This window comes from Arvicola amphibius, chromosome 5, assembly GCF_903992535.2.
Source record: "Arvicola amphibius chromosome 5, mArvAmp1.2, whole genome shotgun sequence".
In the NCBI taxonomy this organism is placed as follows: domain Eukaryota; kingdom Metazoa; phylum Chordata; class Mammalia; order Rodentia; family Cricetidae; genus Arvicola; species Arvicola amphibius.
The window spans coordinates 655,929-680,829 of NC_052051.1; the positions used below are offsets into that span (position 1 = coordinate 655,929).

The 24,901-nt window shown below is 45.6% G+C and overlaps 1 protein-coding gene across 5 annotated transcripts in view; it reads right to left on the reverse strand.

Annotated features, from left to right (window-relative positions):
* Rtel1 (regulator of telomere elongation helicase 1) overlaps positions 1 to 22,290 on the reverse strand; it is a 36,029-nt gene extending 13,739 nt beyond the window's left edge. For 4 of the 5 annotated variants that reach the window (XM_038330707.1, XM_038330709.2, XM_038330705.1 and 1 more), the window contains exons 1-14: positions 22,156 to 22,290; positions 20,680 to 20,910; positions 19,361 to 19,556; positions 18,954 to 19,047; positions 18,110 to 18,191; positions 17,817 to 17,877; positions 13,839 to 13,914; positions 11,817 to 11,901; positions 8,012 to 8,077; positions 7,010 to 7,163; positions 3,739 to 3,777; positions 3,589 to 3,667; positions 2,031 to 2,128; positions 495 to 550 (exon numbers count right to left, since the gene is read on the reverse strand). In XM_038330707.1, coding sequence (XP_038186635.1) covers positions 495 to 550; positions 2,031 to 2,128; positions 3,589 to 3,667; positions 3,739 to 3,777; positions 7,010 to 7,163; positions 8,012 to 8,077; positions 11,817 to 11,901; positions 13,839 to 13,914; positions 17,817 to 17,877; positions 18,110 to 18,191; positions 18,954 to 19,047; positions 19,361 to 19,556; positions 20,680 to 20,781 — 1,188 coding nt within the window. In that variant the 5' untranslated portion in view covers positions 20,782 to 20,910; positions 22,156 to 22,290. Of the gene's footprint in view, positions 1 to 494; positions 551 to 2,030; positions 2,129 to 3,588; positions 3,668 to 3,738; positions 3,778 to 7,009; positions 7,164 to 8,011; positions 8,078 to 11,816; positions 11,902 to 13,838; positions 13,915 to 17,816; positions 17,878 to 18,109; positions 18,192 to 18,953; positions 19,048 to 19,360; positions 19,557 to 20,679; positions 20,911 to 21,576; positions 21,697 to 22,155 lie in introns of those variants that run through there. The other variant, XM_038330706.1, reaches the window with a different exon arrangement.
* Positions 22,291 to 24,901: the final 2,611 nt, after the last annotated feature.

Below are 24,901 nucleotides of genomic sequence, written 5' to 3' on the forward strand. Positions count from 1 at the left end.
TGGATGAGGTGGTGGGAGTCCACATGCTTCTCTGTCAGGCGCTACAGTCCCACCTTTGTCTTTGTCTTTGACAGTGGCCCCAAGTTTCCTGTGTGCTAGGGACACACAGGCCATGGCACTTATAGGGTCCAATTGTCTTTTCTCTGAGAAGCCACTCAGGTCATTTGTTTCTGGATTTCTCCCAGTCTGAATCTACCTGGAGCTGCTATGAACAAGGAGGTCCTGCCCAGCCCTACAGGGCACCAGTGGACTCTAAATTGCTCCTGACCTCACTCTTCACAGGACCTTGATCCCAGAACACTACTCTGAATGTATCTGGTCACTGAATAGTCAAAATGTCCAAATCTGTTCTCTGTTACCTCCCACTGAGGTCTACAGGTGCTTAAGGGTTTGTTAACCATAGTCATGTGATATGAGGACCTTTGTCCATTCCCTGAGGCCCTTGACGTCACTTGTAGAAAGAGACTCCCCAGTAATTGAAAGCAGTCTCCTACCTGGATAATGTCCATGAGTTTCTGCAGCCCAGCCGTGTTGGTGAACACACCAGGACCTGTGGAGCATGGGAGAGTTGGCATCCACACAAGCAAAAGAGACACTGAGTCCCACATTAAAAGGAGTCAGCACAGATTCACTTAAGCTCCACCTCACGTCTGCTGAAGTAACCAAACTCCCCACAACCAAGATCAAGGAAGGACAGGGTGCTAAGGAAGGCAGATGACCTGTTCTTCCAGGTGTTAAGAGCAGTCATAGGGGAATCTCCCCAAAGGAGCACAGGCTTCCCGAATAACTGTGGTCCAACAGTAAGTGGAAGTGGCTGCTGTCCCCCAGCACATAGCAGTCACTGCCGCATGCAGTACTGCAGGCCTCACCCCACTCTGCAGAACAGCCCATAACAACACTGCCCTAGCATGGAGAGATGGCTCAGAGGTTAAGAGCATTGGCTACTCTTCCAGAGTTCAATTCCCAGAAACTACATGGTAGCTCACAACCATCTATAATTAAATCTGGCCTGCAGGCAGAACCTGTATACAAAATAAATAAATAAATCTTTTTAAAAAGCGGGAGGGGGGGGGGGGTTGGAGAGATGGCTCGATAGATAAGAGCACTAACTGCTCTTCCAGAGGATCTGGGTTCAATTCTCAGCACCCACATGGCAGCTCACAACTGTCTGTAAACCCAGTTCCAGGAGATCTGACACCTTCACACAATGCACATAAAATAAAGTTAAATAAATCATTAAAAAAACAAAACAAATAAACAAACAAAAAAAACCCACCACTGTCCTTTGGAAACTGGATCTCCCAAAGTAAATGGAAATTGGGTCTGGTAGCTAGAAGTCAGAGAGGACCACATCTCACTTAATCCATTCTATAGTAAGAAACCAAACATGAGATGGCTCAGAGGTTAAGAGCACTGGCTGTCCTTCCAGAGGTCCTGAGTTCAATTCCCAGCAACCACATGGTGGCTCACAACCATCTATGATAAATTTCGGTACCCTCTTTTGACAGGCAAGCAGAACATAAGTAAATCTTAAAAGAAAAGAAAAATAAAGAACGAACGCACAAATGGGAAAGCTGCCAAAGAGCATAAGGTTGGCCAGATGTCACTGCTGCCTCCGCGTCTCCATCAGAAAGAGGAAGATAGCTGGACTCTGGCCAATCCTATAATCTTAGAACTCTAGAGACAAAGGCAAGAGGATCAAGTTCAAAGCCAAGATATATAGCAAGAACTTCTCCCAGAAATCCAAGGGCTAGGGATGGGGCATTGCTACCATGAATGAGATCCTGGGTTCACTCTCCAGAACTACCCAACAATAAATAAACAAGCACATAGGTGAGTTGGTTGGGAGCTTCAATGACTGGATTCTTGTTCATGAGGAGGGCATGACAGCAACCTGTTGACATTGGGAGCCAAGTGCTACTCTGCAACCTGTGCTGACTGCTGGACATGGAACAATACCCCCCGTCCTGTTCATCTACATGAAAACTGCTAGCCTGGCATGCTCCTCCACACAGGCAACCCAGACTCACGTCCTGCCAGATGCTGGACTATCTGGTCCAGTGACTCCACAATGCAGCCTTTGGTTTGAAATGTTATCTGGGCTTCAGCAAACAGCTCAAAGATGTAGCTGCCAAAGAGAAGAACAGAAGCTTGAGACTGAGGGGCAAGGCTGTGGTTTCTGTGAACCTACAGGTGGGTGGCCTTCAAATTTCTTGCACTCAGAAATAACTGCTGAGCACTTCAATGAGGCCAGCATTGGAGATAAGATGCTTCTCCTTTCAGTAATCTCCTGGTAGGCAGAGGACAGTGAGTTACTGTCATGAGAATCATGACCTACCAAGGAAAACACCAGGCACCTGGGCGAGAGATCACAATCGGGGGTGGCCTGAGTACAGCTCCTTAGAGGCAGTAACTCTGGGTAGTAACTCTAAGAACCTTGGGAAGAGATGGGAAGGAGCAAGAGAAGCCACAGAAGAGGGGAGGCTGTGGCAGGGTCTTCAGGTGCGGGCAGAGAAGGCCAAGAAGGCACACTAGAACCTAGGTCAGGTTGGAAGTAACTGGGAGTACCCAGGTTAGTGCTCAGGGGAACAAAATGGTTCAGGGAGAAGGTAGGACGCTCCAGACCCCAGAAAATGCTTTAACATCCATTGGCCCAGACCAGGTCCTAGCACAGCTACTGGCTGTGTGTCTGTAAGAGCAGCCCCTCCGCCCCAGCTACTCTCTCCAGGCTACCTACAATTGTTTAGGAAAAAAAAATTATGGAACAATCCAAGAGCCCTAAACAGGCATCAGTGATAGCACAGACAGTCCCAAAGAGAAAGTCTAGTTCTAACTGGCACTTAATGTATCAACAAGGGGCCAGAGAGAGTTGGAGGAAAAAGCTGGAGGAGACACTGTGCAGTAGTGTGTGTTGTTACTCCCAATGTTTTCAATGACTACATAAAAAGCTGGCAACTGAGCCGGGCAGTGGTGGCACACGTCTTTAATCCCAGCACCTGGGAGGCGGAGGCAGAGGCGGATCTCTGTAAGTCTGAGGCCAGCCTGGTCTACAAAACAAGTTTCAGGACAGGCCCCAAAGCTACAGAGAAACTCTGTCTGGAAAAATCAAAGAAGGAAGGAAGGAAGGAAGGAAGGAAGGAAGGAAGGAAGGAAGGAAGGAAGGAAGGAAGGAAGGAAGGAAGGAAGGAAAGATGGCTCAGTGGTTAAGAGTGCTTGCTCCTTTTCCAGAGGACCTGAGTTTGGTTTCCAAACCCATAGAGGGTAGCTCATGACTATAATTCTCGATCCAAGATATCCAACACCCTCCAACACCCTCTTCTAAACTTCACAGCTACCAGGACACATGGCAAACATTTACACACACACACACACACACACACACACACACACACACACACAGAGAGAGAGAGAGAGAGAGAGAGAGAGAGAGAAATAAATCCTTTTTAAAAACCTGGTAACTCTTCTTAAGCCTTGAAAATTGAAACCAGACCCCACTGCTGGGTGAAGTACTCAGACAGAACCTCACGAGGACACTACCTCCAACCCTAATCAGGACTTGGGGTAATGAGGTCAGCATCTGTCCCTCACCTTCCAGGTTTGGTGACTCCTTTGTTATCCCCAGGCAGCTGGACAGCATCAATAGCCTCCTCCAAGCGAAGCAGGATCACTGTGGATCAAGGGCATGTCAGGGGCATGCCTCCCGTCCCCAGCCCAAGGGGAAGGAAAAGAAAGACTTACTCTTCAGCTTTGCGATGTCTTCCAGCTCCATGTTGAACCCTGGGTGAGAAAATAGGTATACAATTCCTCACGGTTCTAGCTTTAAGAACCAGGGTTCCCAGTGTGGTAGAAAGGATAGGTGGGTGAGAGGTTAGGTGGGTCTACATTTGAATTGGACACAATGGTATGAGCCCACGTTCACATTTAGAAACACACATAAACACATCCATGCACAGAGGTTCTTCATATTCTGCTCCCAAAAGTCTTAAAAATAATTAATGGGCAGTAATTATCAGCATGTGCCCACATACGCTCAGACAGAACATATGAGAACATATGAAGACAGAGAAGAGAATAAAACATCGGAAGGGAAACCAGGGCTTGCTGGAGGCTAGCATGTGTCAGGTCTGGGCAGGAAGCAGTAGAGTATCACAAGCACATGGCAAAGAAGTTGTCCATGTGGCTAGGCCAGGTTAGCAGGACACAGAATACCTTCAAGAGGATTGCAGTGGGATAATGAGCCTCAGCAGTAAAACTGATGTTGGGTTATACCAACCACAGATGAGTAATGATTAGTATTGGTTAATATTATCAACCTGATAATCTCGAGAATGAGCTAGGACAAAAATATCTGGTCATGTCTGTTCAGAAAAGAAGTTTCTATGAAGAGCCATTCCACTGGCTAAAGGTCTAGACTAAATAAAAAGTAAAAGGTGACAAGAAAGAAAGAAAGAAAGAGAGAGAGAGAGAGAGAGAAAGAAAGAAAGAAAGAAAGAAAGAAAGAAAGAAAGAAAGAAAGAAAGAAAGAAAGAAGCAAAATGTAGGGTGTGGTGGTGTGGTGCACACCTAGGAGGCAGAGACAAGGGGATTTCTGTGAGTTCCAGGCCAGGTTGGTCTACACAGAAATCCAGTGCAGCCAGGGCTACATAGAGAAACCCTGTCTTAAGAAAGAAAAAGTGAGGTTCAATAGCATCTCTCTCGCTCTATTCCCTCTCATTCCCTCCCTTCTCCCCTCACTTTTGACTCCTGACTACAAACTCACTAGCTGCTCAAGCCCTCATCACTACAAAGCCCCAGTTATGATGGGTTGTACTCTGAGAATGTGAACCAAGATAATTCTTCCTTCCTAAGTTGCTTTGGTTAGGTATTTTGTTTCGACAAGGAGAAAAATAATCAATGTTCAGATATGCTATTTAAACACTGTTCCCCTCTGAAGACAGCAATCACTAATTTAGAATCAATTCAAGCTTTCAGAACTGAAATGGGCAGTGTGCTCATCGTGATCCTTCTTTTCCACTATGAACAGTGCCACCACAGAGCAATCTTTACATTATTGCTGCTATAAAATCAAAAGTCTGAATGAGACATCATCACCTTAACTGATAATTACTGAATCTAGGCATCAAATAGTCACAATATTACCAAAGAAAAGGAAAGAGAAGATAACCATGAGCCATTAAAGATGAATTAGAAGCCGGGTGGTGGTGACACACGCCTTTACTACCAGCACTTGGCAAGCAGTGGCAGGCAGATCTCTGTGAGTTCAAGGCCAGCCTGGTCTACAAGAACTAGTTTCAGGACAGCTACAGCTATTACACAGAGGAACCTTTTCTGGAAAAAAGCAACAACAAAAAAGATGAATTAGAAGTTGGGTAAGAGACCACTCAGAGAAGCAGAGCTATGGCTTGATGGCCAACCTCCTTCTTTTTTTAAAAAAAAAAAAAAAAAATTTATTTATTTATTTGTTATATATACAATATTCTATCTGTGTGTATGCCTGCAGGCCAGAAGAGGGCACCAGACCCCATTACAGATGGTTGTGAGCCACCATGTGGTTGCTGGGAATTGAACTCAGGACCTTTGGAAGAGCAGGCAATGCTCTTAACCACTGAGCCATCTCTCCAGCCCCCATAACCTCCTTCTTGATTGGTGGCAATTCCCTGGGTGTTCAGTTCATCATGTATCTTATAAGTGATCTATTTTCTTTTGTGTGTGTTGTATGCATATATGCCTGTGTGCATATCCGTGTATATGTGTGCATGTCCATGTCTACCAGCACTTGTGCACATAGTGCCCAAAGGACAACAGTTGTCTTCCTCAATTGCTCATTAGCTCAATTTCCTTAAAACAAGGTCTCTCACTGAACCTGAAACTCAGTGTTTTGGCTACGCTGGCAGGCCAGTGAGCTACCAGAATTCACCTGTCTCTGTAACTGTAACACTGTGGTTATAAACAAAAGCAGCCAGAGATGACTTTTTTGTGTGTGGATTTCCTGTACCTACGCTTTGCTTTAAAATTAAAAGCAGGGCTGGGTATGGTGATGTATGCCTTTTAATCCCAGTAGGCAGGGGAAGCAGATCTCTGAGGCAAGCCTGGTCTACATAGCGAGTTTCAGGACAGCCAGGATTATGCTGAGAGACCCTGTCTCAAAAGACAAAAAACAAAACAAAAAATTAGCTAGGAAAAGATTAAAGACTTCAAGAAACACTGGAAGCAGGGCTGGAGACAGCTCAGTTGACAGAATGCTTACCTAGTATGCACAAAGTGCTGGGTTTGATCTCTGCACCAAACAAACCAGGAATGGTGGCCTAAATTTAAAATCTCAGCACCTGGGAGGTAAGGGCAAGAGGACCCGAAGCTAAAGCCCATCCTTTCTTTCCTACATAAGCTTGAGGCCAGTCTGAGGGACGTGGAACTCTTGTCTCAAAGGAGAGAAAATGAAAGGACTGCAAGCACCCAATGAGCCAGTCCGCCGGGTCTGCAAAGATGCTGTACAGCATTCACCTACAACTGAAACCAACCACCCAGGAGGGAAGAGGGAAGTTCATAAGACTCAGGAAGTAGACAGAACTTAAAAGTCTCAGAAAGCTGAAATGTACAAGAGTCACAAACTCCCTCCTCAAGGTTACCCTGGCAGCAACAATTGCTAGGGAGAAGAGGCTTTTGCCCCTTGAGTACCCTTTACTCATGTGGCCCACTGTCATTCTTGTTTGTTTTTGAGACAGGGTCTCTCTATCTAGTCCAACTGTCCTGGAACTCACTAAATTAGAATGGGTAGAAGTATTTCTTTGGTCTGTTATTGGTACCCTATCTGGGATGAACAGATAGGAAGTCACACAACAGGAACCCTGAACCAAGTCTCTCAGCAAACTCATGTCACAGAGAGCTATCTAGACTGCACTGATGCAGAAGATACTTCTAAAATATGCCTCCATTAGGCCCAGGCTCCACTTCTAAGATATGCCTCCAATAGGCCCAAGTGCCACTTTTCAATTCTTGGTCATAATCTTACCTGAGCTGGAGGTGTCTGCACTGAACTCCAGCTGGAGTTCACTCTGCTGAGCCACCCGGGCTTGCTCTTCCAAAACCTGGTTGATAGCCTCCAGTCCTGAAGCCAGATCACGGGGCGTCAGGTCAAAGGAGGCTGACTCCTCACATATCTTCTCCTGAGGGCCAAAGTAAACCCATGTTATGGCAGAGAGGGCAGTATGGGACTCTAGGAAGCACAAGTGAAGATGTAAGAGCAACAGAAAGGCAACAGCCAAGTCCCCAGAGCTCTGACTCCTGGTCTCTAAAGTAAAGCCAAAGCTGGTCCAAAGATGATTCATTGCCCTCACCAATATTTTTTTAATTGGAGTATTTATCAGCAAAAGCAGTATTTTGGGCTTCAAAAGTCGGAAGATACCACATATCAGCCAAGAATTGCTATAGCAACAGTTGCCTGAAGCTAAGTAGGAAGTAAGGCCATGCTTGGGGTGGGTGGACCTGGCTCTCCGGCAGTCTCCTCCCAGGCATCATAGCAGCTAAGGATGAGAAAGTTCATTTCACACGCCCCTGAGGATGCAGTGACAACAGAGACAGGGGTAGTGGAGTCACTATGATAACGTGCTGGTGAAAAGGACAGGGGACCCAGGAAGGCCTCCAGGAACCACTCTTGTTGCTATTGGCACCAAAGATGAGCAGCTGTTGCTACAGAAGTTTCCTAAGGGTCAGGCCAAGTAGCCTAAAGAGCAGAGGCATGTAGGGAAGACAACAGAGTATGGTAAAGCGATAGCGGAGCCAGGAGAGCCCTACCAACTGGCGGAAGGGTAGAAGCCCAGTAAGAGGTTCACATATGGACCCTGCACCTAAGGGCACACCAGAAGCCCAGCTGGCCAGTCTCTGGCCCAGTTGAAGCCACTGATAGATCACAGGGGAGCAGCAGCACCTGGGTCCAAGACAGAGCTTCTCCAGAAAACATCTAGCAAGCTGGGAGAGACAGGAAATGGTTCGTATAGAAGTCAAGGGAACTCACCACATTGTGGGCTTCATCAAAGATCACGACCGTCCCCTTCAGGTCAATGTTGTGTGCCTTACGACTCTACAAAGAAGGGAAGATACCACAGGCTGGAGCTGAGTCAGGGCAGCTGAGAGTACAGTCCTGTATACACAGGAAAAGAGGTAACCTGATGCATGAGGTGGGCACCAATCACTATAAACAGGGGCCACACACACACACACACACACTGGAAGAAAGAACAAAGGTTCTCTCTCGTATTCCACTGTGAGGATTGGCACTTGCTCCATCTGTCTATGGAAAACAGATTTATAACGCCTGCTGCGGAACACTGGGGTGTGAAGCTGTGTCGCTGTGACTGGTGCAGTAGAAAGCTGAATGGCCAATAGCAGGGCAGGAGAGGACAGGCGGGACGTCTAGGCAGAGAGAGAGGAAGTTAGGGGACAGAATCTAGGTGTATAGAAGACACCAATGGGACATCAGACATACAGGACAGAGGAAAGGTAACCGAGTCACATGATAGAACATAGATTAATTAAATTATAAGAGCTAGTTAGAAAGAAGCCTAAGTTATGGCCAAGCTTTCATAATTAATAAGTCTCTGTTGTTATTTGTGGGCTAGTGGTCCCAATAAAAAAGTACTATTACAAATACCTACCCAAACCTAACCAAAGTTGGATACTTGTGGCCATATATATCAGGAAATTGCTCACACGGCAGAAAGGAGTATGTGGTACAGTATTGTTGATGGCTGAGTATTCCAATAAGATGGCTAGGCAGGAAAAAAGATCGCCTCTAAGCCTGATGACCTGATTCCTATCCCTAGGAACTACAAGGCAGCAGAGGAAGAGAACTGGACCTACAAGTTAAGTATACAGTTATATTTTTGTTTTGTTTTGTAACATTAGGCACCAAACCAGGCTCAACTGCTCCACCACTAAGCTTGGGCTGGCCTTGCTCTCATGATATTTCTGCCTCAGTCTCCAGAGTGCTGAGATTACAGGAATAAATTAATAAATTACCATGCCAGCGCCACAGCTGGGTTTTTTTTTTTTTTTTGGAAAGATTTATTTTTATTAGCTGAGCAGTGGCGGTGCATACCTTTAATCCCAGGACTTGGGAGGCAGAAGCAGGTGGCTCTCTGTGTGAAAAAAAAAGATTTTATTGTATGTGTCTGGGTGTTTTGCCTGTATGTACATCTGTGGACTACATGCACGCAGTACCCACAAAGGCCAGGAGGGCGTCAGATCCCCTGGAACTCTAGTAAGAGAGAGTTGTGAGATACCCTGGGTTCAGGGAAATCAAACTCAGGTTCTCCAGAAGAGAAGCCAGTGCTCTTAACCACTGAGACATCTGTCCAGTACCACAGCTAGGGTTTTATATAAACGCCTCACTGCTGACAGTTTCTACTATGGGATATTCCAGGACCCGCTTCCCCCTTCTGGTATTTGTAAGTAAGCCCCAGCGACTGCACGCCTAAGTTTAAGGACTTCGTTTCCCCAGATGGCAGCACTGGCAAACTATGTTGACAGAGCTACTACATGGTCCACACATCCACCAGCCAAGCTGGGACTTCCAGTTGCCCTACACTTCATACAGGTTTCTCTGTGTAACAGTCCTAGCTGTCCTGGAACTAGCTCTTACAGACTGGTCTTGAACTCACAAAAATCCACCTGCCTCTGCTCAACGAGAATTAATGCTAAAAAAAAAAAAAAATAAAAAAATAACAGCAGAAGTACCAAAGATGGCTCAGAAGGTAAGGCATAAAACATCCAAGCCTTGAGTTCAATCTCTGAGACCACATTGTAGAAGAGAGAACCAGCTCCAGCAAGTTGTCCTCTGACCTCCACGTGTGCACTATATACTATATGTACATATGTCTATGTACAGACACACACTCACACACAAATACTTTAAACTTTCTTTTAAATTTAACTAATACCTTTGAAAGGAAAAGCTGATGTCAGAGTTTATACTAACCTCTCAAGAGTGTGATATACACACCTTTAACTCTAGCAATCAGGAGGCAGAGGCAGACAAATTTCTGTGAATTCCAGGCTAGCCAGGGCTATACAATGAGACCCTGTCTCAAAATAATAAAACCTTAATTTTCCTAATTCTTTCAAAGAGTCTAAGCTTGAAATTTTGATGAAGTCTAACATTTTAATTTTTCTTTATGACTAATATTATGAAAATGAGTATGAAATAAGAGTCTCCAGCCTCAGCCAGGCACAGAGTCACACACCTATAATCCCACACTCCATAGACAAGCAGAGGCAGAAGGACAGTGACTTCAAGCTAGACTAGGATATAGAGATGATGTTCCAAAACATTTTTAAAAACCAAATAAATAAACAAAATCTCAACGTACTCTGAAGCTGCGTAGACTCCCCTACTCCTTCAAGAACTTTCACTCTCAGCCTTTGCGTTTAGACTTGCATAGTGAGGAGTAAGCCTCATTTTTTCCAAATGAGTATCCACCTATTCCAGCAGCATATTTTGAAGATCAGATAAAAACCACAGATTTCCATTCCCCACTGACTTCCTTTGGTATGTCAGAAACCTATGGTAACCACTACTTCACTGAGCTGTGCACACATACCTGCCATTCTGGATTTTGCAGTGATTGCTAACCTAGTTCTTCAAAACTGCCACGCTGAGGCCAGCAAGATGGCTCGGCAGGTTCCACACCCACTGAGCCTTCTTTCTGTCTACTCCGGTGACCTTCAATAGCATCTTCTGCTATCTATTCCCCTGACTCCAGACACAAAAATCCAAGCTCTATATGAGATGCACTGTAAGTTCTTGAGAATATTTACCACAGGGATTCAAAACAAAAGATGCCCACCAAGTTATTACTGACACTAAAGGTTACTGAACACATGAAGCATATCTTCAGCTATGAGAGCCAAGAATGTTGAGAGTGCTTGCATAACATGCATGAAGCCTTGTGTTTTATACCCAACATTACATAAAACAGACAAGTAGGAGAATCAAAAGTTCAATGCCACCCTCAGCTATATAGCAGGTTAGAAGTCAACCTTAGATATATTTGACCACATGTTAGGGGGAAAAAAATCCTTTGGGACCAGCAAGAAGGTTCAGTGGGTAAAGGCACTTGTCAAGTCTGAAGATCTCAGTTCAGTCTCTGGGACTCAAATGGTAGAAGGGAGAACTAACTCCTCCAAATTATCTTCTGATATCCACATACACAATGCATATGTATTTGCACACACACACACACACAAACACACACACACACGCACACACATATATAATACTTATATATGTCTTATATAATATATATATTTTAAATTTGTTTTTTCAAGACAGGATTTCTCTGTATAACAGCTCTGGCTGTCCTGGAACTCCTATGCAAACCAGGCTGGCCTTGAACTTGCAAAATCCACCTGCCTCTGACTCCTGAGTGCTTGGATTAAAGCCTTGCGCCATCACTGTCTGGACATAATTTTAAAATTCTAAGAAAAAGAAAAAATTCTAGCTATATTAAATGAAATGAGTAGTGCACAAAAAGATGCCAGACAAACAAACAGAACATTAGGGAGATCTGAACTTCCTATGGTCTGATCTGAAAGTGACTGAGATGAACTGTCAAAACCAAAGAGGCAAACATTGGCTTTTCCCATTCTAGTTAGCCTGCCTATGCCCGGGTAGCTAAGAATGATGAACCCACAGCGCTGGTGATTCATAGCTGAATCTGGACTCCTCTCCACAGTTGCTCTCCGAGGACTAACAACAAAAGTTCAGGCAGCCCCTAAAGCCTAGGGACAACCCTGGACAAAAGCAATCACAGCCTCCTCACCTTAGCATCCAACAAGTAATTGTATGGCATAAAGATGATGTCAGCTTGCTGCTTCATGTTTCGAGAAAGGTAGTATGGGCACACTCTGGATGTAAAGGAGACAGAAGACCTGTAAGTCCCTTCACAGGATATGCAAAAAGTGAACTATTACATGAGCACAGTGCCCTCTGATGAAGGAGGAGACTTTCATTCTGCACCCAGAGCCTCAAAGAAATTGGTACCTGGGAAAAAAGGGCAGCCCATGTGATTTTTTTTCATTATGTAAAGGTATCACCTGTCTTAAAATTTAGTGGGTGTTGGGCTTGGTGGTACACATCTTTATTCTGAGCACTTATGAGGCAGAAGTAAGGGGATCTGATCAGGTCAGATTGATATTAAAAATGAGTCCTGGATCATAATACCGAGTCACATACTGAGACCATTTCAAAACAAACAAACCCCCAAATCCAAAACTCAATGGGGTCAGGGAAATGTCTCAGCAAGTAAATCACTTGCCCTACAAACCTGATAACCTCAGTTTAATTCTTAGAATCCATATACAGTTGGAAAAAGAGAACCAACTCCACAAATTGTCCTCTGACACCCACACCCACACACACACACACACACACACAATAATGGGTGTTATTAGAATGTTATTAGAATGAGTTAGGAGAATGTTTGCCTGACATATACAGCCCTGAGTTCAATCCCATCTACCAAATAAACCCGACCTGATGGCAAAAAATTGAAAGCCTGAAGCTCAGTTCAAGGTCATCAGGCTGCGAAATGGCGCGGGGAGTAACGTGCTTGCCATATAAGCATCAAGAACACAGTTCAGACCCCCAAAACCCATATAAAACCAGAAACTATAATCTCAGAGAAATGGGAGGCAGAGACAGGATAATTCTTCTAAGTTCTTGGGCCAGTTAGCCTGGCATATTCAGTGATAAGCAAGAGATTCTATCTTAAGGTAGAAAGCAAGAACCAGCCGGGTGGCAGTGGCGCATGTCTTTAATCCCAGCACTCAGGATACAGAGGCAGGCGAATCTCTGTGAGTTTAAGGCCAGCCTGGTCTACAAGAGTTAGTTCCAGGATAGGCACCAAAAGGTACACAGAGAAATCTTGTCTTGGGGGGGAAAAAAAGCAAGAACCAACACCCATGAGCGTACACCTACACACCCTATACACATATGCAAAAATTAAAAACAGGGTGGGGGTGGATTCATGATCATCTTGGTCACACAGTCAGTCAGCTTGGATTTATTTATTTTTCTGCCTAAATAAAAAACAAGAACAAAAACAAAAAACGCCTCCATAAAAACAAAATCTAGCCCCACTCCTGGGCACAGGCCATAGAAATAAAAGAAATATAGGAAATAAAATACAAGGAAGGAAGGAAGGAAGGAAGGAAGGAAGGAAGGAAGGAAGGAAGGAAGCTTTTCCCTTAGTATAACAAAGTCTCAAGTCTCAATCTGTCTTTCTTTTTTGCAGTAATGGGATTGGAACCCTGGGGCCTCATACGAATCAAGCAAGAACTATACACAGCCTTGGGTGTTGAAGTTCACACCACTTCAATCTACAAAACTACAAGTCACAGATGTATAGTCAGGCTTAGCAGTGCACACCTATAATCCCAACACATGGGAGGTAAAGGCAAGAGGATAAGAAGCTGAGGGTCATTCTCAGTTACATAGCAAATCTTGGAAGTCAGTATGGATTGAGATTGTCTCAAACAAAACCCCACAGATTTACTATCTGCAGAAGAAAGGGAGTTAAGCTTCATATACCATTCATGGTAAGTCAGAGAGCATTTAGAGAATACACACAAACAACACTGTGCTTGTACAAGCAGACACTGTTCACAGTGGTCCTCCTGGAGTGGGCTCAAGGACAGGGAACAGGAGCTGATTTCCTCAGAACTGCTTAAATTTTTTCACATTATTAATTTCATAAACAAAAAAGAAAATGCTATCGTGCTTCCCATATGAGAGTCATCAAGGAAGGATAAAACAGCCTTGGGCTCACAGGGAGAGGTCTCACTTGTGTTTGCTTCCATTCTTGACAAGGTCCTCGATGTCCAGGATAGGGGTAACCAACTCCTGCTCCAGGCTTTTTTCTGCAGGTAAGATATAGAGTAAGCTCATGGTCAGGATCCCAAGAGACACCCAAGGCACAAGAACGCCTACGAATCAGGCAATACAGCATGCTGTAACTTTTGGACTTACCAGATTCTTTCTGGTACATCTCCCCAGGAGAGACCACAACCTGAAGTAATCTCAAGAGAGCCCTGCTCTGTATTTGGGAGACAGGTAGCAGTCTAAGGTACCAATATCTCCACAAGGTCCCAAGCAGCCTGTCTACCCTTGAACATCACAAAATAGGACAAGAAAGACCACTAGCCTTCCTGAGGCAGAGTATGGCAGAGCAGTCCACAGACTCACAGCTTTTCAACATCGTTCACAGAGCATAAAAGATAGGCTAGGCATGGTAATGCACGCCTTTACCCAGCACTCAGGAGGCAGAGGCAGGAGTTCCAGGACAGCTAGGGTTGTTACACAGAGAATTCCTATCTCTAAAAACCAATAATAATAACAACAACAACAATAATGAATAAATAAATAAACAATGAATGAATGAAACAGTACTGCTTGCCCTAGCTTTCTACCAATCAGTGGACCTGAGACTGGCACAAAAAAGCTGGCACCTTGAATGCCATATGCAGGGCACTCAGGCAGTCTACCCAGTTCAACTTGTAGTCCATTCCATTTCTTACAACAGCAGCTCAGGAATAGGAACCATCTGTGCTGGCTACAAGGCACAAGGCAGGAAGTATAGACAAGGGAACTAGACTAAGAGAATTCTGGGAAGAGGAAAGGCATAGAGATGCAGTCACCAGCCAGACACAGAGGAAGCAAGATGAGAATGCCTCACCAAGAAAAGGTACCAAGCCACATGGCTAAGCATAGATAAGAATTATGGGTTAATTTAAGTTGTAAGAGCTAGTTAATAATAAGCCTGAGCTAATAGACCAAACAGTTTGTAATTAAGATAAGCCTCCATGTGTTTCTTTGGGACTGAACGGCTGCAGGAGTGAGTGGGATAGAAATTTTTGTCTACACCTGGTCCTTACAAGAAAGTAAGACGGGGCTGGAGAGATGGCTCAGAGGTTAAGAGCATTGCCTGCTCCACCAAAGGTCCTGAGTTCAGTTCCCAGCAACCACATGGTGGCTCACAACCATCTGTAATGGAGTCTGGTGCCCTCTTATGGCCTGCAGGCGTACACACAGACAGAATATTGACTACATAATAAATAAATAAATATTTAAAAAAAAAAAAAAACAAGAAAGTAAGACAAGTAGACCACAGGAAGCAACATAGTAAGCAGCATCTCTCCACAACCTATGCTTCCAGCCTCCAGGTCCCTGCCTTGAATTTCCTACCCTGCTTCCCTAGATAATGTACCATAGACTATAAGATAAAATAAACCCTTCCTCTAGAAGCCCCCATGGGGCTGCCTCCTATTCCAAAGACAGGCAACACTGGCCAGCTAACGAGCCTGCCAGAACAGACAAGCAAGTTCACAGGTAAGCAGCCATCCAAAAGGCCAAGCAGTGAGACAACCAAAGATAAGTGTAGAAGGAGCTGGTTTGTAGCTCATAAAATTAGCCGCCAAGAAGCCTAAGACACAGAGAGGTCAGAGCTGTTAAGCCAGGTGGAATGGCTTCTTTCTCTCAAAAGGAACATAGAGCCCTGAGGAAGGGGTTCAGGGCCATTGCTGTGGTCAAAACTCCCTCACCCCTGAGGACCTGTGAAGGGGAAGGACAATGTAGATCAGAGTTAGGGCAGAACATGAAGCTTATAGGCATCAAAATGCTGACCTACACAGTGTGGAAACTGACCAGGGCTGTTCCCACAGGAACTAAACCAGAACTGTCTGGCACAATGCAAAGGAACACTTATATCCACATCCTTTGCCGGGAGTGTGACTGGAGGAAGCCAGGATGGAGCAGAGAGACAGAGAGAATGAAGGATCAGACAAGCACAGGTCATGGAATAGGTAAGGCAGAACCAGAAAGGAGGGCTGTAAGCAGAGAGATGGACAAGGTGAGAAGACAGAACACCTTCCAGGGCTAGAGATGTGGTTCAGTTGGTAGAACTCTTCTCCATACACAACAAAACTGTGGGTTAATCCCCAGCACTGCATAAGCCAGGAATGCTGGCACATGCCTATCATCCCAGTACATGGACGGTAGAAACTGGAAGACCAAAAGTTCAGTTCATCCTCACCTACAAAGCAAGTTCAAAGCTAGTCTTAGCTATTTGAGATGCTGTCAAAATAGAAAAAGGGAGGAACTGTTAGGATAATTTGAAGATTAAGAGCATTTGCTGATACTGCAAAGAACCAGTTTGGATCCCAGTACCCACTGGGATCAGTCAGTTCACAACTACCTCTAACTTCAGCTCCAGAGGACACAACACCTGCATCTAGCTAGGTATCCACACTCATGTGTGCATATGTACACACAGACACACATACACTCTTTAAAAAAGGGGGTTGGGTGGGGTTGGACAGATGGCTGGCAGTTAGGAGAACTGGCTGCTATCCTAGTACTACATGGTGGCTCACAACTGTCAATAACTCAGATTCAGGGGATCCAATGCCCTCTTCTTGCCTTTGCAGACATCAGGCACTCAAGTGATACACAGAAACACAAAAAAGCAAAACATCATATACATTTAAAAAGAAAAGAAAGAAAAAGAAAAAGAAATGGAAGGAAAGCAGGCAGGGAGGCAGGCAGGGAGGCAGACCTCTCAGGCAACCCGACACCCATGGGAGAACTTACATAGGGTAGTCAGCAGTGTCCTACCAGGAGACAGGAGAGTGGCCACAGGCCAGAGGACTATCTGTAACCAGGACACTGCAGAAATGCTTGGTGTTGTCTGTACATACCTTCCTGTCTCCCACAGATCCCTTTAGGAAGCTAACAAGGACAGGGAGTGACAACTCTGATCATGGAGAATTTCAAAATGGTTATCAGGTCCAGACTCACAGTATCCAGAGACAGAGACCCGAAGGCTGACACAGATACACACCCATATCCCAGGCCTGGACATACACATTGAGACAACTAAGAGTCTTCAGTGACATCAGACCAAAAAACAAAGCAAGCAAGAAGGACCACAGCTGAGGTGCTCACCACAGAGCCATGTCATATCTTATCTCTTATCCAAGAGGCTCAAAACAAAGATGCTGGGTGACAGGAGACCCTCTCCCCTGAGCTCAGGCTTCTGGCTTAACAGAAGATGCAAAGGCCTCAATCCTAGTGCCCTGGGCACTCAATAAGCATCAAAGAAGACAGTAACCCTCAGATCATCAAAGCCTTAAGACTGCTCCAGAGAGCCTACCTTGTGTGGGAATCTCAGCCTCCATATAAGGGCAAGAAATAAAAGGAAGTCTAGTCCTATAGAGATTAAAGCCCCCAGTTACACAGATGTATGACCAACCCCTCAGATTACAGAAAACAATGAGGGACATAGTAAGAAGCTTGTCTTGTCACAAGCCAGCAAATGAAAGAGAGGGAGGAGACAAACTCAGGGGAAGATAGATAATGCTTAACTCTCGGCACCAAGTCATGACACCTGGGAGACATTGTCAACTGAGCAACTTATAGAAGACTCCATGCCCTAGTTCTCTGGGAGACTGGTCAAAAGTGGTTTCTGTCAGGCATAGCCCAGGCTCCCGGATGGAGAGCAGGTACTCAATATGAACCCTGTTTGAACAGGTCACCGGATGGTGCGAGCCATTCCTGAGTGCTGGATCCTGAACTACGTGAGCTTTTCTCCACCAATGCAGGCAACCCCTCATGTCCAAAAGACAGTACCCAGGTACATAGCCATTCTCTGTCCCACAGGGTAAAGCAGATAGGTTATGGTGCTACTAAACTCTATAAGGCTGCACAAGCCTCACCCAAACTCTGACAACAGTCGGAAAGAACAGCTTTCAGGATGTGATCTTACCGTCCACATTGTTGTAGAAGTGACAGGAGCGACTTGCTACCTTCTTGCGGCATAAATGGATCTGTAAGAGGAAAGACAGAGTACTCACCTAGAATAGCTAAGAAATGGTCCATCCCTGGCCCTCACCACCAGCTTCCCTATGTCATTCTTCCCTGTGTTCTCTAAGCCCTGACCTGGCCCGGCAGGGAGCACAGCGGCCAGGATTAGCATCCGCTGGAGCATAATTCTGGATTCTAAGATCCAGGCGCCACCCAATCAGTAGAATCATGGAAACTAAGTGCCCCAAAGCTCACCTGCATGTGGTTACTCTCCTGCTTCTTCACTTCAGGGTGAATACACAGCTGTTCCCGGGAGCCCAGCACACATACTTTGGGCCTGACAAGAAGAAAAATGGAAGAGTCCATTAAGAGCCTCAGAACATGCAAATTACAACATGGCCTGGCAGCATGAGCTGTCTTGAGACAAATGGGAGCACACAGAAAACAGAAAAGGAAACAAAAAGGCTAGAATGTGGGAAGGCAAGGAAAACCGGACAGAGCAACCTAAGGTACAAGTTCTTCCACACAAGAGCCATAGCTAGATACCAAGACTCAGATGAAGTTTGGCAAAAGGCATTCTTCTTCCATCATGGGCAAAGCTGCCTTGAGGAGCCAAAGCTGACTCTAACCACAGGCAACATGACAGCCCTACAAGAAACCCAGGCCGGTTGTGGTGGCGCACGCTGGTAGGATTTGCTGAAGGAGGCAGAGGCAGGAGGATGACGAGTTCGAGGCCAGCCTGGGCTACACATTTAGCCGGGCAGTGGTGGCGCACGCCTTTAATCCCAGCACTCGGGAGGCAGAGACAGGCGGATCTCTGTGAGTTCGAGACCAGCCTGGTCTACAAGAGCTAGTTCCAGGAGAGGCTCTAAAAAAAAAAAAAAGCTGCAGAGAAACCCTGTCTCGAAAAACCAAAAAAAAAAAAAAAGAAAGAAACCCAGGATTCAAAAGCAAGGACAGTCATAAGTTCAAAGTTCAAAGCTGCTTTTTCACAAGTAATGTATGTCAAAACCAGCCAGTCTCTACCCAGCTGGCTGTGGATCGGATCCAAACCAAGATCACTATCCAGATAATCTCTGAGGTGAACATGCTGACATACCGGTAGGAAGTGTTCCGGAGCTCACTGATGACCTGGGTTAGCTGTGAGTGAGTTCTGGAAGCATAGATGATCTTCGGGATGTCTGTGTAGCAAGCTGCACAAGCATAAGGAAAGGGGGTAGCGATGAGGAATTATCTTCATGTGTGTTTACACATGCAGCACTGAGATAACTCAGTCCTGCAGACATCCACAAACCTGACGCTAAACAGTGTGGGTTGCTATGGTACCCTAAATCCCGAGAACAGCTCTGACCCCGGGTGTGGATGACACAAAATTCTCCTCTCTTAAATTCTGCTCCAGAGACAGTGGAAGCCTAGGTGGACCGGCCCTATCCCAGGCTCCCCATCCCTATCATCCACACAGGAGACCAGGAGTGATGAGGGTGGGGATGGGGAGATAAGGATCACCTATCGAGTCTCCACCGGTGCCAGCAGCATTCCAGGACGACAAAGACCGACTGGCGAAGAGTTCACCTTGAACTCTCTCAGCAATCTTTTGGGCAGAAACAGCGTCACGGAGATGTTCCCGCCAGGCCAGTGTGGTGCAGAGGAGGCAAAGTGTCTTCCCAGTGCCTGTGGGGCTTTCTAGGATACCATTCACTCTCTAAATGGAGTCAGCGACCATGAGAGGAAAAACGGGGTGTGGAGAAACGGGAAAAAGTAATATGGCTCTTAGATGTCCAGCCCACACCTAGAGGACATAATTAGCTCTTGACATTTTCCACTTTTGCCCTAAAAGCCGTAGGTTAAGCCTGCCCTCAGTAGGCAGGTATGGTGGTACACAGAGAGGGCAGAGGCAAGTGGATCTCTGTGAGTTTGAGGCAGGGCTGGTCTACATAGTAAGCTCCAAAACACCCAGGGCTATGTAAAGAGACCTTGTCTCAGAAAACAAACAAATATACAAAAAAAGACTGCCCTCATTAGCAAAATAAATTCAGAGTATTACCCAAAACCTGGTATATTTCAGCCTAATATAGTTAGATGACTAATTAGGTGTCAAGTCTCAAAATAGGAAGCTGTTCTGCAGTTCTGGGCCCAGGCATTCACCCTGCCTCAACAGAATTTGATGGCCTACATTCCAGATATCAGATGGGAGCTGAGCAAGATCTGAGGAAACAGTGATTAGAACACAAGAGGGCACCTTAAAAACTCAGTGAACGTTATCTGCCCCACACACTTCTAATAGTTAAAGATTTTTTTTTCATGTCTCAAACAAAAAAGTCAACCATAGTGACACAAGCCTTTAATCTCAACACTCCAAAGGCAGAGATAGACAGATCTCTGTGAGCTGGAGGCCAGCCTGGCTTATACAGGACAGCTATAGTAAAACAGATCCTGCCTCAAAAAATAAAATTAAATTAAAAAAATTTTTAAAAAAAATCAAAAAAAATTTTTTTCACAGAGAGAACTGGGTATTCCAGCTCCTCTGCGTAGAAACACTCCTCCAGACCCCAAATGGTAGTCACTCCTAGCCACCGAACTCAACACAAACACCATCTACTCAGAAAGGGCACCAAGACATTCTCAGAGCTATCACTATCTGGAATTATCTCTTTCGTTCACGTATTATAGTCTCCCTTAACCTAACCAGAAGTTCTAGTGATCAGAAAATGCAGACAGAGCCGAGCCTGTCTGGAATGGATGCGGGTGGAGGTATAGTGGGGTCTGCTGAAGGTGCACACGCATCGTCCCCTCCCTAGAAGAAAAGTCGGGCTCTGTAGCTTTACCTTTTGGAGGCATTCTAGCACTCTGGTCATGTACTCCTGTTGACACTGGTAGGGCTGGAAAGGGAAATCCACTGTCACACCATTCAGGACTACCTTGGGCATATCAGGCTATATTCAACAGGACTCAGTGGTGGGCCAATCAGACAAACCCCTCTGAACATCTCAGGGTTTCAGTCACTCCAGGTAAGCGCTGACAACATGTGGCACCAGTTTTCTCTCTGCAGGAATTCTCTACAACAAAGACAAGGAAAAGACAAGGCTTTGTAGCCACAGGCCACTACACCAATCATTTTAAGTAACTATTGCTGTGAAGGTCAGAAGGCCTGTTATTTCCTATCAAAAGGAGCTTGGAGCTGGTCATGGTGGAACATGTTTTTAATCCCAGCACTTGGAAGGCAGAGGCAGAGAACACTTTAATCCCAACACTCCAAAGGCAGAGACAGACAGATCTCTGTGAGTTCGAAACCAAGCCTGAGCCGGGTGGTGGTGGCCCACGCCTTTAATCCCAGCACTCGGGAGGCAGAGGCAGGCAGATCTCTGAGTTAGAGGCCAGCCTGGTCTACAAGAGCTAGTTCCAGGACAGGCTCTAGAAACTACAGGGAAACGCTGTCTCGAAAAACCAAAAAAAAAAAAAAAAAAAAGAAAGAAAGAAAAAGAAGCCAACCCCCAACCCTGTCTACACAGTGAGCTCCAGGACAACTAGGGTTATGTAGATACCCTGTCTCAAAAAATAAAAGTAAAATAAAATAAAAAAGCATTTGTGAGAGGTAAAGATACCAACTGAATGATCTCCTGACTCACACAATTCGACCCTACTTTGGGAAAAAAAAAAAAGCTACTTATCAAAACAACAGGCACCTGAACAAGAACAAGCACAATCCACAATACATGCTCTACCCGATACTCTTCACAAGAAGTCTGAGACTAAGATCCAGGCAGCATCCCTCGTGGCATGGGCCAGCACACTGAGGCGTGGAATGCCTCCTGCCTCTGAAGCTCTTAAGGTTGGGGTCCTGCGCCATTCAGTCCCGGTGGACACCCAAGTGCAGATGAAGTAGCGAGCCAGGCCAAGTGTGGTGGCGCGTGCCTCTGATCCCAGCACTCGGAAGGGTTTCAGCCTGATCTACATAGTGAGTTCCAGGATAGTCAAGGCTATGTGGAGAAAGATACCTTGTCTCAAGCGGGAGAGGGGATGTAGCGAAACAGAATCCTGGTATGTAAAGCCGTGCAACCCTTAGCAATCACTCAACTTCTCCAGACCTCCGAGTCCACTCTTAGATGGGACAGACTGGTAGGAGAGCGTAAATCCTCCGCCTTGGAGACAGCCAAGCAAGGGGCCTCCAGCTAGATTCTACTGGAAGCAAGAGCCCACCCGCCCAGCCCCAGAGTGCACCGCGGCCGCTCCAGAACCGGCACGAGCCAGGGACCACGCAGATAAAACTGCCAGTGGCAGGACCTAAGTGACTCCCAGCTCACTTGTCTCGGTGGGGGTGCCTTCCGGAATTCGGGTCTCGAGGGATCAAACAGTTGTGAGGACGCCTACTCCCGTGTCTTCCGCAATCCGCTGATTAGAACTTCGCGGGCTGATCCCAGAATTGTGGCTAATAGCTGCACTTCCGCCTCCTTCCTTCCGGTCCTCTGCTTTGCCGTCCGGGCGGAAACAATTCCCCCAAGCTCTAGCACTGCAGGTTCTCCCGCCTTGGACGCCAGCGCGCCGGTTTCGCGCAGGGGACCTGGCCGCATATGTAGTCTACCCAGAGCATTTACCGTTGCCATCATCTAGAATCTTGCTCGTCTCCCACGTCTGCATCGTAAGCTCAATCCTCTGTCGTCTACTAGCTCACTTGGCCAGGCCACCACCATTGTCCGCACAACTACACAGATCCTGGCTTTCTCGTGTTGCTGACCTCGTCTCACAAGAGGCATCTTTTCACAGCTGAAGCATGAGTATCATTTTTACATAAAATCCATAAATGGCTGCATCTTGCCTAGGACTCCCGATTAAGAGTCCTCACTACCTTCTCTCTCACTTGTACAGCTTATTTACCAATCAAGTCCCCACCCCCCCAACCCCACCCCCCACCCCCCAGCAATCAGGGTAAATCCTCTAAATCTCCAGCACCTAGCACTAGTTGACAGTCTACCAGGAGCTCCAGGGAAAAGAGAGCAGCACAGTCCTTGAGGGCAGTCCTGACATCAGAGATGTTTGTTTCAGGCAACCGCAATATGTGCCAAAAGGCACCAGAAAGAAATTGATGCTTCGAGCTTCCTTCAGAACTTTTCTTTGGCTCTCTTTAATACCCAGGTAGTTTCCGACAGATATGCCCATACTCAAGCATGTGAGATCATGCTTATAGAACACCCTGACACATGTATACACTGCCAGTAGACACTTGTTTCAGTCTTTGAGACCCTAGCTTTCACTGGGAAATTGACGATTAGGGAGGCCATACACACTGGGATGGGCACCAAGCACAGACAAAATTTTGTGGGATACTAGTGGAGCTGAGGCCTGAACTGATTCATGTGTTGCCTGGGTTCATAGCACGGTAACTCTAGGTCCATAGCATATAGATAGTTGCTTTGAGGCAGCATGGACAACTTCCCATAAAACTGTCCTGGTAGGAATAAATATGTTCTAAAGAGATCCTTATCTTCCCTTTGACAATCACACTATTTAATCAGTGGACCTCCACGAATTTGGAATTTCCCAGGAAAGGAAGGAAAAGAATGAAGTGGCACAAATTGGAGAAGGGACTTGTCTCAGGGAACAAAAGTTTACAGTTATGGCAATTAGTCGGACCACTTTACCAGAGAGACTGAAACCAGAGACAATGGCTAGGACCCAAGACTGCTTAGTAATCATACTTCTTGTCCTCTAAATAAACCTAAGCCTATGTCAAAACCCTAAAGATCACTTGGGAAATAACTGGACTTCATTGTTCCTCTGCTTAATGTTGGGTGCCACATTGAAGAAATCTTTTTTTTTCTGCTTTCACTATTGCATTGTCTATTTAATTGATGTATTTAGAATGAGCTGCCATGCACAGTGTTTTTAGGGCTGCTCATTCTCTGATTCTAATAACTCTAGTAACAAACAATGTGGAAGTTATTCTCCTAAATCTAACTTGAGAGATGAAGGGGTGGGGTGGGGGTGGGGGGTAAGTGAGGCAGGATATAGCAAGTCTCACACAGGATGCAATATCAATCAATATAAAAAAAACCCAGAAATATCAATCAAGTCATCAAACTTGGATTCAGTGTCTACTCTGGCAGATTCCAAAGGATTCTCTGTGAACAAAATACTGTAACAATCACAGGGTAGATATAAATCATCCACATATAAGATTGTGATAAGTGCCAAGCAGTGGTGGTGCACAACTTTAATCCCAGCACTCATGATGCAGAGGCAGGCAAATCTCTGTGAGTTCAAGGTCAGCCTGGTATATAAAGTGAGTTCCAGGACAGCCAGGGCTGTTACACAGAGGAACCCTGTCTTGGAAAAAAGATTGTGATAAGTATAAATAAAAATAAATAAATAATGATAGTGAGGATGCTCCCTTGGCTAGAGGTCAGAAAAGGCTTCCATGAGGACTATTCTGGGGATAGTATGAGAAAGGTTCCTGGTTTTGGATCCACTGGATATTCCCTTTGAAGGTATTCTGTTCCATATAATGCACTTTAATCACAAGTGTCAGATCCATAGGCCTAGGCTCACGTATAAATACTAGGTGTATGGTGCAAAGTTGTGTGGAACCCTACTGGACTGGCTCCATATATACCTGGTCCTTAGCCTTGCCACTGACTTTTGCCTTTCTGAGCTGCCTCTTCTTTCTTCAAGTCTTGGATTATTCTGAGTTTTATTCCTAGCTTTATGTGTTAAATGCTTGTGAAACAATTCTTCTTCTCTTGACTTCAGTGGCTCCATCTCAAAAGTGGATGAGATGCTCCCTCCATTTGGATATCAGGCTCTCTCCTCAGAAAAGGCAAACCATGCTCCCCACTTACCTGGTTGACTGTACCTTAGCCTGGAGCCACATGAGAAAGGAATTGCAATTGAGGGATTGCCTAAGTCAAAGTTTGCCTGTATTCATGTCTTTGCAGGGACTGTCTTGATTGTTAATTGCTGGCTAAAGGCAAAATCACCCCTGGGTAGGTTGTCCTGAGCTATATAAGAATTCTAGCTAATGGCTCTGTGGTCATAAGACTGAGATAGCTGTCC